Source organism: Schistocerca americana, chromosome 5, assembly GCF_021461395.2.
Source record: "Schistocerca americana isolate TAMUIC-IGC-003095 chromosome 5, iqSchAmer2.1, whole genome shotgun sequence".
NCBI classification, from domain to species: Eukaryota; Metazoa; Arthropoda; class Insecta; order Orthoptera; family Acrididae; genus Schistocerca; species Schistocerca americana.
This window is the reverse complement of record NC_060123.1, coordinates 613,399,102-613,415,821: the sequence shown is the minus strand read 5'-3', so window position 1 is coordinate 613,415,821 and position 16,720 is coordinate 613,399,102. Positions and strand designations below refer to the sequence as shown.

Below are 16,720 nucleotides of genomic sequence, written 5' to 3'. Positions count from 1 at the left end.
CGAACATGGAGGAGATACAGAGTGACAGGAACTGTCGATGACATGTCTCGCTCAGGCCGCACAAGGGCTAATACTACAGTGGATGACAGCTAGCTACGGATTATGGCTCGGAGAAACTCTGACAACAACGCCACATGTTGAATAATGCTTTTCGTGCAGCCACAGGACCATGTTACGACTTAAACTGTGTGCAATAGGCTGCATGATGAGCAGCTTCACTCCCGACGTCCATGGCGAGGCACATCTTTGCAACCACGACACCATGCTGCGCGGTACGGATGGGCCCAAAAACATGCCGAATGGACCGGGTGGTATTATGTGGGGCCGACGTACACCGCTGGTGGTCATGGAAAGCGCCGTAACGGCTGTACGATACGTGAATGCCATTCTCCGACCGATAGTGCAACCATATAGGCAGCATATTGGCGAGGCATTCGTCTTCATGGACGACTATTCGTTCCTCTATAGTACACATCTTGTGAATGACTTCCTTCAGTATAACGAAATCGCTCGACCAGAGTGGCCAGCTTGTTCTCCAGACATGAAACCAATGGAACATGCCTGGGATAGATTGAAAAGAGCTGTTTATGGCCAACGTGACCCGCCAACCACTCTGAGGGATCTACGCCGCTCTGAGGGATCTACGCCGAATCGCTGTTGAGGAGTGGGTCTGGAACAACAGTGCCTCGATGAACTTGTGGATACTAGGCCACGACGAATACAGGCATGCATCAGTGCAATAGGACGTGCTACTGGGTATTAGAGACACCGGTGTGTGCATAAATGTGAACCACCGCCTCTGAAGGTCTGGCTGTATGGTGGTGAAACATGCAATGTGTGGGTTTCATGAGCAATAAAAATGGCGGAAATGATGTTACGGTGATTTCTATTCCAATTTTCTGTACAGGTTCCAGAACTCTCGGAACCGAGGTGATGCGAAACATTTTTGATGTTTTGGTTCAAATGGCTCTGAGCACAATGAGACTTAACTTCTAAGGCCATCAGTCCCCTAGAACTTAGAACTACTTAAACCTAACTAACCTAAGGACATCACACACATCCATGCTCTAGGCAGGATTCGAACCTGCGACCGTAACGGTCGAGCGGTTCAAGACTGTAGCGCCTAGAACCGCTCGGCCACCCTGGCCGCCCTTTGATGTTTTGTGTGAAATAAAATCGTCATAACTTATGAACGATTTTCGTTAGGACGGTCAAACTGCGTGATTGACCGCGGGGCATGGTGCGAATTAGTATGCTCATGGGCACGGGCCTTGTTGTTGTCGGCCATTTGCGCGTGAAAATGTCATGGTGCAGCGTGCCTGAGCGTATACCGCTTGTGGAGGCCTAATATACGAGCAGTAACAGCCCAAATGCGGCTCAAAGGAAGTTTGCGACCGAATTCAAGCTGGAGACAACCGGTCCAACTGTGCTAGCAATCAAGAATTTGATTCGCAAATTTGAGAGAACGGGTACTGTTCGTGATGGCAGTGTTGGCAATTTTGGTCATCCAAAAAGGATGAAAACGCCTGAAAACTTCGAGAAGACACACGCTGTGTTTCAAACAAGTCCCAGGAAGTCGATTAGACGAGCTGCACAACAGGTGGGAATCAACTGGAAGACACCGCGACAAATTATTGTTGAAGACCTGCATCGCATCCAATACAAAATTCAAACCCATCAGCCATTAAGTCCCAGGGCCGTACAACAGCGGTTGTCTTTCGCCAACACTATTGTCCGCAGAACTGACGAACAAGACTTTGACATGAAATGGTTTCGATTGGCGATGAAGCTCTGTTTCATTTGGATGGGTTCGTCAACAAGCAAAAATGGCGCATTTGGCGGACTGAGAATCCACATTTCGCGATCGAGAAGTCTCTTCACCCTCAGTGGGTGACTGTGTGGTGTGCAATGTCTAGTCACGAAGTAATCGGTGCGATATTCCTTGATGGCAGTCTGACTGCCGAACGGTATGTGAAGGTTTCGGAAGATGATTCCTCCCCCTTTATCCAAAGTGAACCTGATTTCGACAAGATGCGCTTCATGCAAGACGGACCTCGGCCCCAGGAGAGTGTTTAACGTCTCGGAGGAGCACTCTGGGAACCGCACTCGTCTCTGGGGTACCCAGAGGCCAATGGCATGAGCCTCGATTGGCCACCATATTCCCCTGATCTGAACACGTGCGACGCCTTTTTGTGGCGCTGCATTATAGACAAGGTGTACAGCAATAGTCCCAAAACCACTGCTGAGCTGAAAAGAGCGGTTCAGGAGGTCATCTACAGCATCAGTGTTTCGACACTTCAGCGGCTCATGTAGAATTTCGCCATGCGTCTGCGCCACAACATCACCAAATATGGCATGGGATTCCAGTGGCACCAAAGGTGCCGCAGGTCTCGTCACTGGTGCCCCTACTTTACCGCAACTTTGAACATTAGTTAGAAGCGTTTCGACGGAAGCCAACGCAGCTTCCAGCTGTTTACGGACAGTAACCAACTCTCCTTGTATCCGCTCACAACAAGCACAGTCCCTAGCCATATCGTACTGTGTACAAAATAGATATAAGGTCTCAAATGGTGCTCTTGAGTTTGAAAATGTACCAAGGGAGAGCAAAGTAACACTAAAAGTTGCTGTGCAGATTTCTCACTGTATTTTGGGAATTGGCTAAATGTGTGGAATATGTAGACTATGCAAATGACCGAGTTATTGGTGTAAGGCTGAAAGGAGCACAAAAAGATTTACTGATTGTCCAGGTGTATATGCCAACTTCAGAACATGAAGAGGAAACGTACAATGTAATAGAGAGAATAATGGACGAAATTAAAAAATGCTGCAAAATAGTAATGGGAGCCAGGAACGACATTGTGGGAGAAGGGAAAGAGGGAAACATAGCAGGCAGTCATGGTCTTGGAAAGAGAAATGACAGAGGTGAATGGCTAATTGACTTCTGCAGGGAAAGGCAGCTGATAGCGGCAAACACATGGTTCAAGAACCACAAGAGGAGGCTCTACACTTGGAAATCACCAGGGGATAAATACAGAAACCAAATAGATTTTATACTGGTGGAAGAAAGATACAGGAATGGAATCAAGAAGGTGCACACATTACCTGGTGCAGATATTAATAGCGACCACAACTTACTTATGGCAGGTATAAAAAAATTAGAATGAAAAAACTGAAGAAGGCGACCATGGTCAAGAAGTGGGATTTAGAGAAGATAAGATCCAACAAACAACAAATTACAGAAATGCTGTCTCGGGAGTTTCTAAACACATTACGAGACAAAGAACCACCTGATAATGCCAACGAGTACTGGAATACGCTGAAAGAAGCAACCATTGAAGCAGGACAGCAAAATATATGATATGTAAAAGAGAAAAGGTCAAAAAAACCATGGGTCACACAAGAAATGACTTCCAAGATGGAGAAGAGAAGAACATTGAAAAACAAGAACACTGAAGATGCAAGAAAGACATACCGAAGGTTAAATAATGAACTGCGAGGAGAAACAGAGCAGGCTAGGAAAAAATGCCTAAAAGAGGAATGTGATGAAATTGAACTGGACAGGAAGGGAAGATACGACTTACTATACAACAGAGTAAAGACTATGGCATGGGAACCAAACAGAGCAGAAAGTGCTACTATGGAAATTTTGGGCAAAGACGAAGAGGTACTGTACAAAGATCGTGACGATATCCTCCAGAGATGGGAAGAATATATAAAAGAGCTATATGAGACAAATAGCAAACCAGAAACTCTGGAACTTGAATCACACAACAGTGTAAAGTCTGCCATAGCTGCAATGAAAAATGGCAAAGCGGTAGGTACAGATACAATACCGGGAGAAATACTAAAATGCTTGAACCAAGATGGAATAAGAGAAATATTGAGGTTATGTAATAAAATATATGACAGTAGCGCCTAGAACCGCTCGGCCACAGCGGCCGGCAAAGGAGTAGTAATTGGAAGAAGAAGAGTAGTGCAAATAGGCGTTTTATAAGAAAATGAGAATTTTCTGCAGCGGTCTGGACAGAGAACTCAGGAAGAGACTCATAAAATGTCTTGTGTGGAGTGTTCTTCTATATGGCGCTGAAACATGGACTATGAGGAAAAAGACAGAAATATGCTGGAGGCTTTTGAGATCTGGCTGAGGATGGAAAGAATAAGTTGGATGGACAGAGTAAACAATGAAGAGGTACTGAGAAGAGTGGGAGAGAAAAGACAGTTACTAGATGCAATAAAGAGAAGAAAAAGAAATTGGATTGGGCATGAATGACGGACTGATGAAAACAGTTTTAGAAGGTTATGTAGAAAGGAAAAGGAAGCAAAGAAGGAAGAGATTCCAGATACTGGATGACATGATGGACGGTACAACATACAGCATCCTTAAGAAGGAAGCAATGGATCGCAGAAAATGGAGAGGCAAAGGACCTGCTAATATAGCAGATTACTGATGATGATGGTGAAGTTGATGTATTGAAAGATACCAGTTATTAGAAATCCTGTTTACCGAAAAGGTACTGCGCGAGATAAATATTGAAACTAGAATGCACTGATCTAAACTGTGTGCTGTCTACTAGTACAAAATTAAAACTTAGTAGCGCCACGAAGTTTCTGGCGACGGGAAAATTTACACTGCACAAGGATATTCACAAGACTTACTCAGAAACAAAAACTACGATTAATTTTCTAACCACTAGTCTACACAGTAAAATGCACACGTACAGCTCACTTCTTGGCAGAAGCACGTAAACAAAAAACAGAGACTAAATTAGTTTACAGTTTATCAGACAAGTGCAGGTGCTGCTTTGCTGAGCGTCCTGTCGGCTCGGCTGCTGCCGCTGCACTTCATCGTGTAACTGAAGGTGAGCGGATTCCTTTTAGCACTCATGTGAGTGACCTCACACTTTTCTCTATGTGGAGTCAACTGCCAATTTTCGCACCATACAGATAGCTTTTTTCTAAATCGCTCTGCAATTTGTTTTGATCTTCTGAGGCCTTTACTAGTCGATAAACGACTGCGTCATCTGCAATCAACCGAAGACGGCTGCTGAGGTTCTCTCACAGATCGTTTATACAGATAAGGAACAGCAAAGGGCTTATACCACTACCTTGGGGAACGCAGATATTGTTTCTGTTTTACTCAATGACTTTCCGTCAACTACTACGAAATGTGACCTCCCTGACAGGAAATCATGAATCTAGTCACATAGCGGAGCCGATATTCCATAAGAACGCAATTTCGCCACAAGCCGCTTGTGTGGTACAGTGTCATAAGCCTTCCGCAAATCTATAAATATGGAAGGAATTTAAAATCGCTTGTCAATAGCACTCAACATTTCGTGTGAGTAAAGAGCTAGTTGTGTTTCACAAGAACGATGTTTTCTAAATCCATGTTGACTGTGTGTCAATAGACCGTTTTCTTCGAGGCAATTCATAATGTTCGAACACAATATACACTATGTGATCAAAAGTATCCGGACACCTGACGGAAAATGACTTACAAGTTCGTGGCGCTTCCCATCGGTAATACTGGAATTCAGTACGGTGTTGGCCCACCCTTAGCCTTGATGACAGATTCCACTCTCTCAGGCACACGTTCAAACAGGTGCTGGAAGGTTTCTTGGGGAATGGCAGCCCTTTCTTCACGGAGTTCTGCACTGAGGAGAGGTATCTATAACGGTCGGTAAGGCCTGGCACGAAGTCGGCGTTCCAAAACATCCCAAGGGTGTTCTGTAGGATTCAGGTCATGACTCTGTGCAAGCCGGTCCATTATAGGGATGTTATTGCCGTGTAACAACACCACAGGCCGTGCATTACGAACCGTGTTCGATCGGTTGAAAGATGTAATCGCCATCCCGAATTGCTCTTCAACAGTGGGAAGCAAGAAGGTGCTTAAAACATCAAGTCCCGCGTCCCGACATCCTGATTTAGGTTTTCCGTGATTTCCTTAAACCGCTCCAGGCACTTGCCGGGATGGTTCCTTTCAAAGGGCACGGCCGACTTCCTTCCCTGTCCTTCCCTAATCCGATGAGACCGATGACCTCGCTGTTTGGTCTCTCCCCCAAAACAACCCAACCAAAACATTAAGGTAGGCCTGTGCTGTGATAGTGTCACGCAAAACAACAAGGGCTACCAGCCCCCTCCCTGAAAAACACGACCACACTATAACACCACCGCCTCCGAATTGTTCTGTTGGCACCACACACGCTGGCAGATGACGTTCACAGGGCATTCGCCATACCCACACCCTGCCATCGGATCGTCACATTTTGCACCGTGATTCGTTACTCCACACAACGTTTTTCCACTGTTCAGTCGTCAAATCTTTACGCTCCTTACACCAAGCAAGGCGTCGTTGGCATTTACTGGCGTGATGTGTGGCTTATGAGCAGCCGCTCGACCACGAAATCCAAGTTTTCTCACCTCCCACCTAACTTTCATAGTACTATAGTTCAATTCTTTTATCTTGGCGGCTCGCGCATGCCCGCCCAGACGCTGGAGACTGCTGCATTGCCAGTTGCACACGACGCACGCGCCAATAGTAGCAGCGCCATAGTATAGCATAGTTCGCAAGCTTACGTGTAGGGGGGAGCGCGCAGTTCATGAAGTAAAGCCACCACGGCCGCATTAACCCTTTCGCTGCTACAAAGACGTGCTCCCTGCATTCCGCGCTGTGGGCGATTTTGTCACTGCACTGCTCGCCTGTGCAGACACATTGTGTTCCGACTGCTTTGACACTCTTTATCATTCGATTCCACAAAAACTGTTTGGCTAAAAATTAGATTTTTACCTATCTTCTTGACTGATGCCTTCCCCCCATAAATGACTTAATTTTGTTTCGATGTTCAACGCAGTTATTATGCAGCATTAAATATAGTAAACCTTTGCACGAAATTTTGAAGAGTTTGCAGAGGTAAAAGTCCATAGAGTATACTTTCCGTATGGTCGATTTTAGTTGCCACAATGTTGAGAATGAAATGTGGACAAGATACCTATATATTTCATTTAATTTAAGTACCACATAAGTGTTGTATGTAATATTAAGAAATATTCCACCTTTCGCGACTGTAACAAAAGTTTTACTTACACTGGGCACGTTTGGCTTTATTTTAAAGCACTTCAATCAATCAAAAGGAAGTAGACAAAATACATTAAACAAAACTGTGGACTTACAAAAACATTAGGACTTGAATATACCGTCTGTCAGTGAAGTGCTCAGAGCTATGTCAAATATAATTTTGTGTGTGGCACACACAAACAGCATTTATTTGCTAAAACACTGATGAGCCAACACAAACGTTGAATATTGTGCTACCGCAGCACAAAACTACGAAAGGTGACTTGGCAATGGAGGACACAAAATACAGTCCTCTTATGATGCTTCAAAAGAGAGAAACGCGTCTGGTCTAAATAAGTCGCTTATTACAGTTGCAGAAGAGGTATATATTTCAATACCATTGGTAAAACTGCGACTGTGGAACAAAAACAAGAAATAGAACATGAATACCATTGTGTATGTGCCATACCTTTCACCGATGGAAGTGCTTTAAAATAAAGCCAAACGCGCCGTGTGTATATAAAACTTTTATTACAGTCGCGAAAGACGGAATATTTCTCAATATTACATACGACACCTATGTGGTACTTAAATTAAATGAGATATTGTTATACAGTAAATATTGTATGAAATTTAGGTATCTTGTCCACATTTCATTCTCAACATTGTGGCAACTAAAATCGACCATACGAAAGTATACGCTATGGACTTTTACCTCTGCAAACTCTTCAAAATTTCGTGCAATGGTTTACTACATTTAATGCTGCACATCAAAACAAAATTAAGTCATTTATGGGGGGAAGGTATCAGGCAAGAAGACGTGTAAAAATCAAATTTTTTGGCCAAATAGTTTTTGTGAAATCGAATGATAAGTGTGTCAAAGAAGTGGGAACACCATGAGTCTGCACAGGCGAGAAGTGGAGTGATGACAAAATCGCGCACAGCGCGGAATGCGGGGAGCACGTGTCTACAGCAGCGAAAAAGTTAATGAAGAGGCAAAGCACTAGAAATTTCATTCAAACGAATAAAATTCGTGAAGTAAGGCACTCCAATATTGTTTTTAAATAAAGAAAATATTAAGCATCACACAAGGTTTGATCTCATAACCTTTCACTTGGCAGCCCAACACCTTAACCGTTCCGCTACCTCAACTCATCAAACAGTGCAACTCCATAAGGACTCTTAACACCTCACGCAACTACTTATAAACACTGTTGGTATGACTTTGAATTACTCGCGCTTCGTCGAAGTACAATAGGAAATAAACAATTACCGCTGTTCTTTATTGCGAAAAAGCAGTTCGTGAGATTGAAACAAACACCTTTCCTTGCTATCGCCTGAATTAGGAGTCTTATTGCTTGTTTGGTTTAATTAATTAATAGAATATGAAGCAATTGGTATAAAGAATGCTTTTTCCAAACTTTCTGTAAAAGAAAGTCTGCTATCAAGACATTGCTTTTGTTCTATTACTTTATTTATGACAACGTTTCTATAACTGAAGACACTCGTCCGTGCTCTGCACTGCTGTCGAGATCTGGCAACGTCGTTCTCTGTTCATTGGCTGACTCTGTTTTGTGACGTCAGATGCGCAGAACGAACCTAAACTCGGCCGCCAAGATATATGACGCGCACTTTAGCAAGGGATCCTGATGCATGGTCTGGATAGATATCTGCCTTTTACACTTTCTGACCCAATTCAACTGTAGACGGTCTCTGCAGTCAGCAGACTAGGTTCGGCCTGTACGCTTTTGTGCTGTACGTGGCCCTTCACGTTTCCACTTCACTATCACATCGGAAACAGTGGACCTAGGGATTTTTAGTAGTGTGGAACTCTGGCGTACAGACGTGTGACACAAGTCACCCGATCACCTGACCGCGTTCGAAGTCCACGAGTTCCGCGGAATGCCCCATTCTGCTCTCACAATGTCTAATGTCTACTGAGGTCGCTGATATGGAGTACCTGGCAGTAGGTGGCAGCACAATGCACCTAATATGAAAAACGTATGTTTTTGGTGGAGTCCGGATACTTTCGATCAAATAGTGTCTGTTCGATCATCAGATATCTACAAAAAAATCAGATACAAACATATTTTAGAAAACATAGTAATGGATTGTTGTAGCATTCCACTTTGACTGAAATCATTTGGCACAAATTATAATACACCTATCCAGGAGCGATTGCTGCACGCAGATATGGTGTTTCAGCTACGGTATACTTATTATTTGTTATTGTTTCATTGCTAATTTCCATGTTCCGCCAGCTACGTGCCATCGCCAGAGCGTTACATTTTATGAACGTATGATTGGACGATAGTTTGTCTGCAACCAATTTTTTTTTTATTGGCAGGTTACACTGCCTACCCCTGAAAATGGCTACACAGCCGCAGATGTGCAGCAGTGAGGAAGCGCCAAAGAAACTGGTGTAGGCATGCGTACTCAAATACAGAGATATGTAAACAGGCAGAATTGAAAGAAATATCATCTATATGGAAATATGGGTTTTCGGACACGAGGGATCACTCGTGCACCCTTAATTACTGTACGACACAAAGCTTTACGCTTCTCCTGGGCCCAGCACCGACATTGGACTGTTGATGATTGGAAACATGTTGCCTGGTTGGATGAGTATCGTTTCAAATTTTATCCAGCGGTTGGACGTGTTCGAGTATGGAGGCAACCTCATGAACCTGTTGTTGTTGTTGTTGTTGTGGTCTTCAGTCCTGAGACTGATTTGATGCAGCTCTCCATGCTACTCTATCCTGTGCAAGCTTTTTCATCTCCCAGTACCTACTGCAACCCACATCCTTCTGAATCTGCTTAGTGTATTCATCTCTTGGTCTCCCTCTACGATTTTTACCCTCCACGCTGCCCTCCAATACTAAATTGGTGATCCCTTGATGCCTCAGAACATGTCCTACCAACCGATTCCTTCTTCTGGTCAAGTTGAGCCACAAACTTCTCTTCTCCCCAATCCTATTCAATACTTCCTCATTAGTTATGTGATCTACCCATCTAATCTTCAGCATTCTTCTGTAGCACCACATTTCGAAAGCTTCTATTCTCTTCTTGTCCAAACTATTTATCGTCCATGTTTCACTTCCATACATGGCTACACTCCATACGAATACTTTCAGAAATGACTTCCTGACACTTAAATCAATACTGGATGTTAACAAATTTCTCTTCTTCAGAAACGCTCATGAACCTATGGACCTTAAAAATCAGCAGGGGACTGTTCAAGCTGGTGGAGGTTCTGCGATGCTGTGGGGCGTGTGCAGTTGAGTGATATGGGACACCTGATATGTCTAGATACAGCTCTAACAGGTGACACGTATGTAATCAGCCTGTCTGGTCACTTGCATTCATTCGTGTCCATTGTGCATTCCGACGGACTTGGGCAACTTCAGCAGGACAATGCGACACCCCACCGTCCAGAATTGCTCCAGAGTGGCTCGAGGAACACTCTTCTGAGTTTAAACACTTCTTCTGGCCACCAACTCCCCAGATATGAACATTATTGAGCATATCGTCGATGCCTTGCAACATGCTGTTCAGATGAGGTCTCCAGTCCCTTGTACTCTGACGGATTTGTGGACAGCGCTACAGGATTCATGATGTCAGTTCCCTCCAGCACTACTTCAGACTTTAGTCGAGTCCATGCCACGTCGTTTTGCAGTATTTCTGCGTGTTCGCGGGTGCCCTGCACGATATTAGGCAGGTGTACCAATTTCTTTGGCTCTTCAGTTTACCTTCCATAAGGTAGTGTTCTGTTTACGGAGCTGTTGCTTTCTTGTTCTTTGAAGGGATCTGAATTAATGAATTTTGCCTGTCGAAGTCGTCCTAACCATACCAACCACTTGCTCTCTGAACTGTGACGGCGTCCGTTTCTTCTTCACATGCTGCAGTGATTTCGATCTGGTTGAAATTAAATGATTAATCTAAAGAAGAGAGGGAGACTACAGACCAGTAACAGATAGCTAAAGAAAAGCAGACATGTTCTCGTAGACACCTGGAACTAAGAGGCAGTGTCGATGGTTACTAGCCTGTCCACAATTTCGGCCTACACAAGCGATCGGCAGGCTTGCTGTGAACCAGACCACAAATACATGGAATGGCCTCAAAACACCATAACGATATCTGCTCCAGTCCTTAGAGATAGCCGGCCGGAGTGGCCGAGCGGTTCTAGGCGCTACAGTCTGGATCCGCGCGACCGCTACGGTCATAGGTTCGAATCCTGCCTGGGGCATGGATGTGTGTGATGTCCTTAGGTTAGTTCGGTTTAAGTAATTCTAAGTCTAGGGGACTGATGACCTCAGAAGTTAAGTCCCATAGTGCTCAGAGCCATTTGAACCATTTTGAACCTTAGAGATAGTCTCGATGCAGTAGCGACATTATGATTTTGGTCTCATTATTACCTAGGTAAACACTACCCTCGGTCAGAGCCCCACGTACCTGAACAAGCCAGCTACAACTGAGATCCGGATGGTGGTCCAGAAGTAGTTTGCTAACGACTGTTTGTCCTTAGCAGCCGCACACTCCAGCGACGTGCAACGCATTTTATGTTTTTTTTTCTATTCTTGTAGAGGTGTTTAGCGCACTCGCAACGTCGGTGACAATGGAATATGATAAAATATTCGCGAAATTTCTTTGACAAAGATCTATGACGTGGCGCTAAAAAGGGGTATTACACTGTCGCCAAATATTTCGTCAAATTTCGAGATGGTGGACAACAGCTTGCTATTATGCGTTGCAGTTTTTAGTACCACAATTGCATTGTGTGTGTATTTGGATGAATGCAACGGAGAAAAAAGGTAACATACTCGGATGAAGCCTTAGGTATTACTTCGATATAATAAAAGCATTGAGCAAAATTTGTTATGAGAGCTACAAGTGGAGGAATTCGGGTATTAATACATAAATTACTTACGAGTGGATGGGAGAGTATTTCAGTATTTACTCGGTAAAGGGGCTTCTCATATTGCAATACAGAGTACTCTCTTGAGAAATGCTATATGTGCAGAAGACAGACAAACTGTGAGACTGCGATATCTTGATGCAGAGAGAGTTACTCTAGTTCACAACGCAGAACTCGAATATTACAATGCACATTAACCAAAGTAATTCCAGAAACGTTTGAAGCGATTTATAAATCACGGATGGAGAAATACGTGAAGATAAGTAAATGTTTAGTACACTATATGGGCTATAAGAACTATTTCTATTTTTGAATAATTTAATTAATGGAATCCGTGTTCCAACAAACACAAAATTAATAAAAAGTGCGAAACGGATGAAGCGCTTTCTAGCTTGTGGCATTCAGAATTCAAACATAAACGAAGTAGAAGAGAAAGCTAAGAAAGAACTTTTTATTTTAGAGTGTGACCACATCCTCTATTCCGGCTTGTTGAAAAGCAACCTGGGTGTTTCGAGATGTAGAGGTGGATGGCTGTATCAGTGATTGTGGACATGAAGTTGCCTGCAGGGTATTCCACCTGCCCATCAAGACACAATTAATAGCATACACTGAGCCGCTTTGTCACTCCCAACACTAGTCGGAGTAAGTTTATATAAAAAAAATCCATAAGAGTCGAAGAAACACACCAACTTTGAAGCCATATTTAGAAACATAATACACAGACGTCAAATAGCTGTAGCGACGCCAGCGCTCAAAGCGGTTACATGTCACATTGCAGTGAACAGGCGACAAACGACTTTTATAATCAAATCTATCGCGAGGCCCTAGATTTGATCATATTTATTTGACGACAGGCGAGATTTGACAAAGTTCCCTATTACACCATCAAATTTCTTTGACATAAATATTTGACGTATCAGCTTTGACACAGCAATATGATAGTGTAATGCCAGCATAAAAGCCAGTATTCCATTATCCGTGTCGCTGTTAGATAACAAAGCAGGCCAGTTATAGTCAACAGCAGATCTGGTTGGCCTAAGTCGTATCAAGCATAGACGGGATCCTCACCATAGAGCTCGTGTGGGCTTCGAAATTTCGCGTCACGTTCCACACGATTTTCTATTTGTCTCAATTGCGGATCTAGCTAACACTGAGAATCGGTACGATTGTTGTGGTGGCATCTAAGTTTTATTACATCAGAAAGATGTGCGCCGTCAGTTTATGTCGAACTCTGCTCTGTTTTCATTTCAGGAGAGAGGTATGTCGGGTTTTACGGATTCCGTCGACCACTGCTGCTTATCCGTGACCCTGAACTCATTCGCCACGTCCTTGTTAAGGATTTCGGGACGTTCCACGACAGGGGACTGTTCGTCGACGACGAAGAACCTCTCAACCAACATCTCTTTCTGTTGGGAGGAAAGAAGTGGCGCCAGCTGAGAATCAAATTGAGCCCTACGTTCACATCTGGAAAACTAAAGGTGATGTTCACGGTGAGTTGATGCGTGATGCGGTTCCACAGCATAATCGTTTTGTGCTACAAACCCAACGGCTTTGAAGCGAAAATTGTCTCTCGAAAGCTATAAATCTTTCCCTTATGTGGAGATGGCCACCAAAGCGGTCGACGACAATACAGACTAGTTTGAACACTGTCGCAGCCTATAGGTTCACAATCGATTACCACTACATAAGAAAACATGAGTTCATAACAATGCCGTTTAGTCTTGGATTTTTCTCCGTACAGAACGTTTTGCTTCATCACACACTGATGTTTCACATTGGAAACTTCATTTACGCTACATGTTCCAGTCGTGTAAATGGAACCTCACCCTTACGGAATTTTTGTCTTTGTGGAGGGAGACACAATAATGAAAAACCGGCGTTCGTGACGTGTTTATAGACTTTACTAAAAATCAGTAGTTTCAAACGTCACGTCTGATCTGATTGATCTCGCTGAAGGTGTAGCAGTATTGACTATTCACCGTTTCCACTTAATATTACGTCAAAAACTCGCCAACTGCCCGCTCACAGTTAGGTCCTCTCAGGAGGCTGATAGTCTCGTACAGAGCGTAACGTTCCCGTACTATTCATGTTCTTCCAGTCACAAACCTTAAGGGCGAAGGACAGGGTGATGGACGAAAATATTGCTCAAATTCAGGAGGTTCTTCGTTCTGGAATGTAGTAGAGAAATGTGATTTGCTACAATTGGTATTTTTATTGAAAAATATTAATATCTTCACTGTAATTGGGATTTTCCCGAGGTAGCTCTGAAATGAGGTAGATAGACGGTTGTCGCTGTAAATCTCGTTGTGATTTTCTGGAACACGAAACTTGCATATCGCCCTGATCATTTGACAAAAAGGGTCAAATTTGAAAAATATGGCCATTGTTGGGCACCTCTATCTTGGTCGAAAAAAATACAAAATATGAGCATAAAAAAATCTGCTACGACGAAGAGCATTCAGTTTCCTTCAAGGAAGGCCAAAAATCATTAAAATCGAATGAAAATTGTAGGTTGGGCGACGACAACCATGCCGAAAAACATGGTTTTGAGAAAAACCCGTTTAAAGTTTGACAGGTATTTATCATATATGAAAAGGGACAAAGCTTGAAACTTACGGGATATCATCGATGCCTGCTCCACATAATTGTCGCCCCGGCTAGCGGATGGCCGATTTCTGTTACTTTTACCTGATAAACCCTCATTTTCGTCCTCAACGGTCTTTTCGCCGCTGAACGTATCGCCCCTACCGTCTCTATTCTTACAGAATCGGCGCATTTCGTCACCGATTTTGACTTGAAGAGCATTTGCCAAGTGCATTAATGCAGTACGGTCTACATTGAATGTACATACGGCCAAATTGGAAGCAATGGTGACAATTTCGCTACGGTTGAACGCTGATTTTAGAGCGTATCTTCAAATGAGACTATTGAAACTTTCATTCACATTTTGAGTAAAACCGCTCAAACGACGCTCCAGCAAATCCGGTTTACTCGAATCGCTTTAAATGGGGAGCGTGAGCGGGGAACCGGTTCTCTAACGCCGAGGTGTGCCGTGAACGCTGAGCTTCAAACGCTCACAGAATCGCTACTTTTTAAATATTTTGGGAAATAATTCTTCAATGTATATACATTGGAATTCCGTAGTAAAAAAAATGCAGAGCTTTTTCCACCCTCACCCTGTTGTTACCCCATAACGGTTAATCCTGATGACTATAAAGTCTGGATTGCAATGTAACGCTGGACGGTGGCACACCGACTACTGACGGGAACTGTGCGCCCAGCTATATAATAGCGACATGATAACTTGTTAAAATATTACTTTGCATAATGGTAGTTTAGGCTGAAGGTCAAGGTATTATCCAGGTAGTTTAGAACAAAACGCAGAGTGTCACGTACTTTTGCGTGCTACTTTTCTTTATATAACAGTGACTGGTCATAGGGGCTTACTACACTAATCCTCATAAATTAAGGATACCTGACGAATGTGGTGCCACACAACGTGGCACTACACAAAACTGGTGCTAATAGCATAAGCACATAGGGAACACACACGACCCAGATCTGTAAGTCCACGGTATTGGTCATAAGTTGAGAAAACCGTCCCGAAACACATGTGCTACAAAACGCCACCGTTTCCTGCGCATGTACCCCGACATCAGTAAGGGATATGATCACCATGCGCACGTACTCAGGCCACACAACGGGTTGGCATACTCTGGATCAGGTGGTCGAGCAGTTGCTGGGGTACAGCCTCCCATTCTTGCACCAGTGCCTGTCGGAACTCCTGAAGTGTCCTCTGGGTTTGAGGACGTGTAGCGATACGTCGACCGAGAGCATCCCAGACGTGCTCGATGGGGCTTAGGTCTGGAGAACAGGCAGGCCACTCCATTCGCCTGACATCTCCTGTTTCGAGGTACTCCTCCACGATGTCAGGTCGGTGCGCCCGTGCGTTATCATCCATCAGGAGGAAGGTTGGACCCGCTGCCACCCTGAAAATGACGTCCCGATACACCTGGCCTATTACAGTTCCTCTGTCAAAGACATGCAGGGGTGTACGTGCACCAATCATAACCCCACCCCACACCATCAAACCATGATCGCCATACTGGCCCCTTTCAAAGACATTAAGGGGTTGGTATCTGGTTCCTGGTTCACGCCAGATGAAAACCCGGCGAGAATCACTGCTCTCGTCCGTGAACGTAATCTGAAACCACTGATCCAATGACCATGTGCTGTGTTCTTGACACCAGGCTTCTGTGACCAGGGGTTAGTGGAATGCACCTTGTAGGTCTCCGGGCGAATAAACCATGTCTGTTCAGTCGTCTGTAGTCTGTGTTTCTGGAGACAACTGTTCCAGTGCCTGCAGTAAGGTCCCAAGCAAGGCTACCTGCAGTACTCCGTGGCCGTCTGCGGGCACTGATGCTGAGATATCAGTCTTCTTGTGGTGTTGCACACAGTGGACGTCCCGTACTGTAGCGCCTGGACACGTTTCCTATCCGCTGGAATCGTTGCCATTATCTTGAGATCACACTTTGTGGCACACGGAGGGCTCGTGCTACGACCTGCCGTTTTGGACCAGCCTCCAGTTGCCCAATATTATACCCCTCATAACGTTATCAATATGTGTTCTTTGAGCCATTTTCAACACACAGTCACCATTAGCACGTCTGAAACGTCAGCACACTTACTCGCTGCACTGTACTCTGACATGTACCAACATACCTCTGCGTGTGTGGGCTGCTGCCAGCGCC

General features: G+C 44.2%; 1 protein-coding gene across 1 annotated transcript in view; it reads left to right on the top strand.

Moving 5' to 3' along the window:
• The window catches only part of LOC124616045 (cytochrome P450 6k1-like), a 69,476-nt gene that overhangs the window by 19,780 nt on the left and 32,976 nt on the right, over positions 1-16,720 (top strand). The window contains exon 3 of the mRNA XM_047144272.1: positions 13,221-13,459. Coding sequence (XP_047000228.1) covers positions 13,221-13,459 — 239 coding nt within the window. The remainder of the gene's footprint in view (positions 1-13,220; positions 13,460-16,720) is intronic.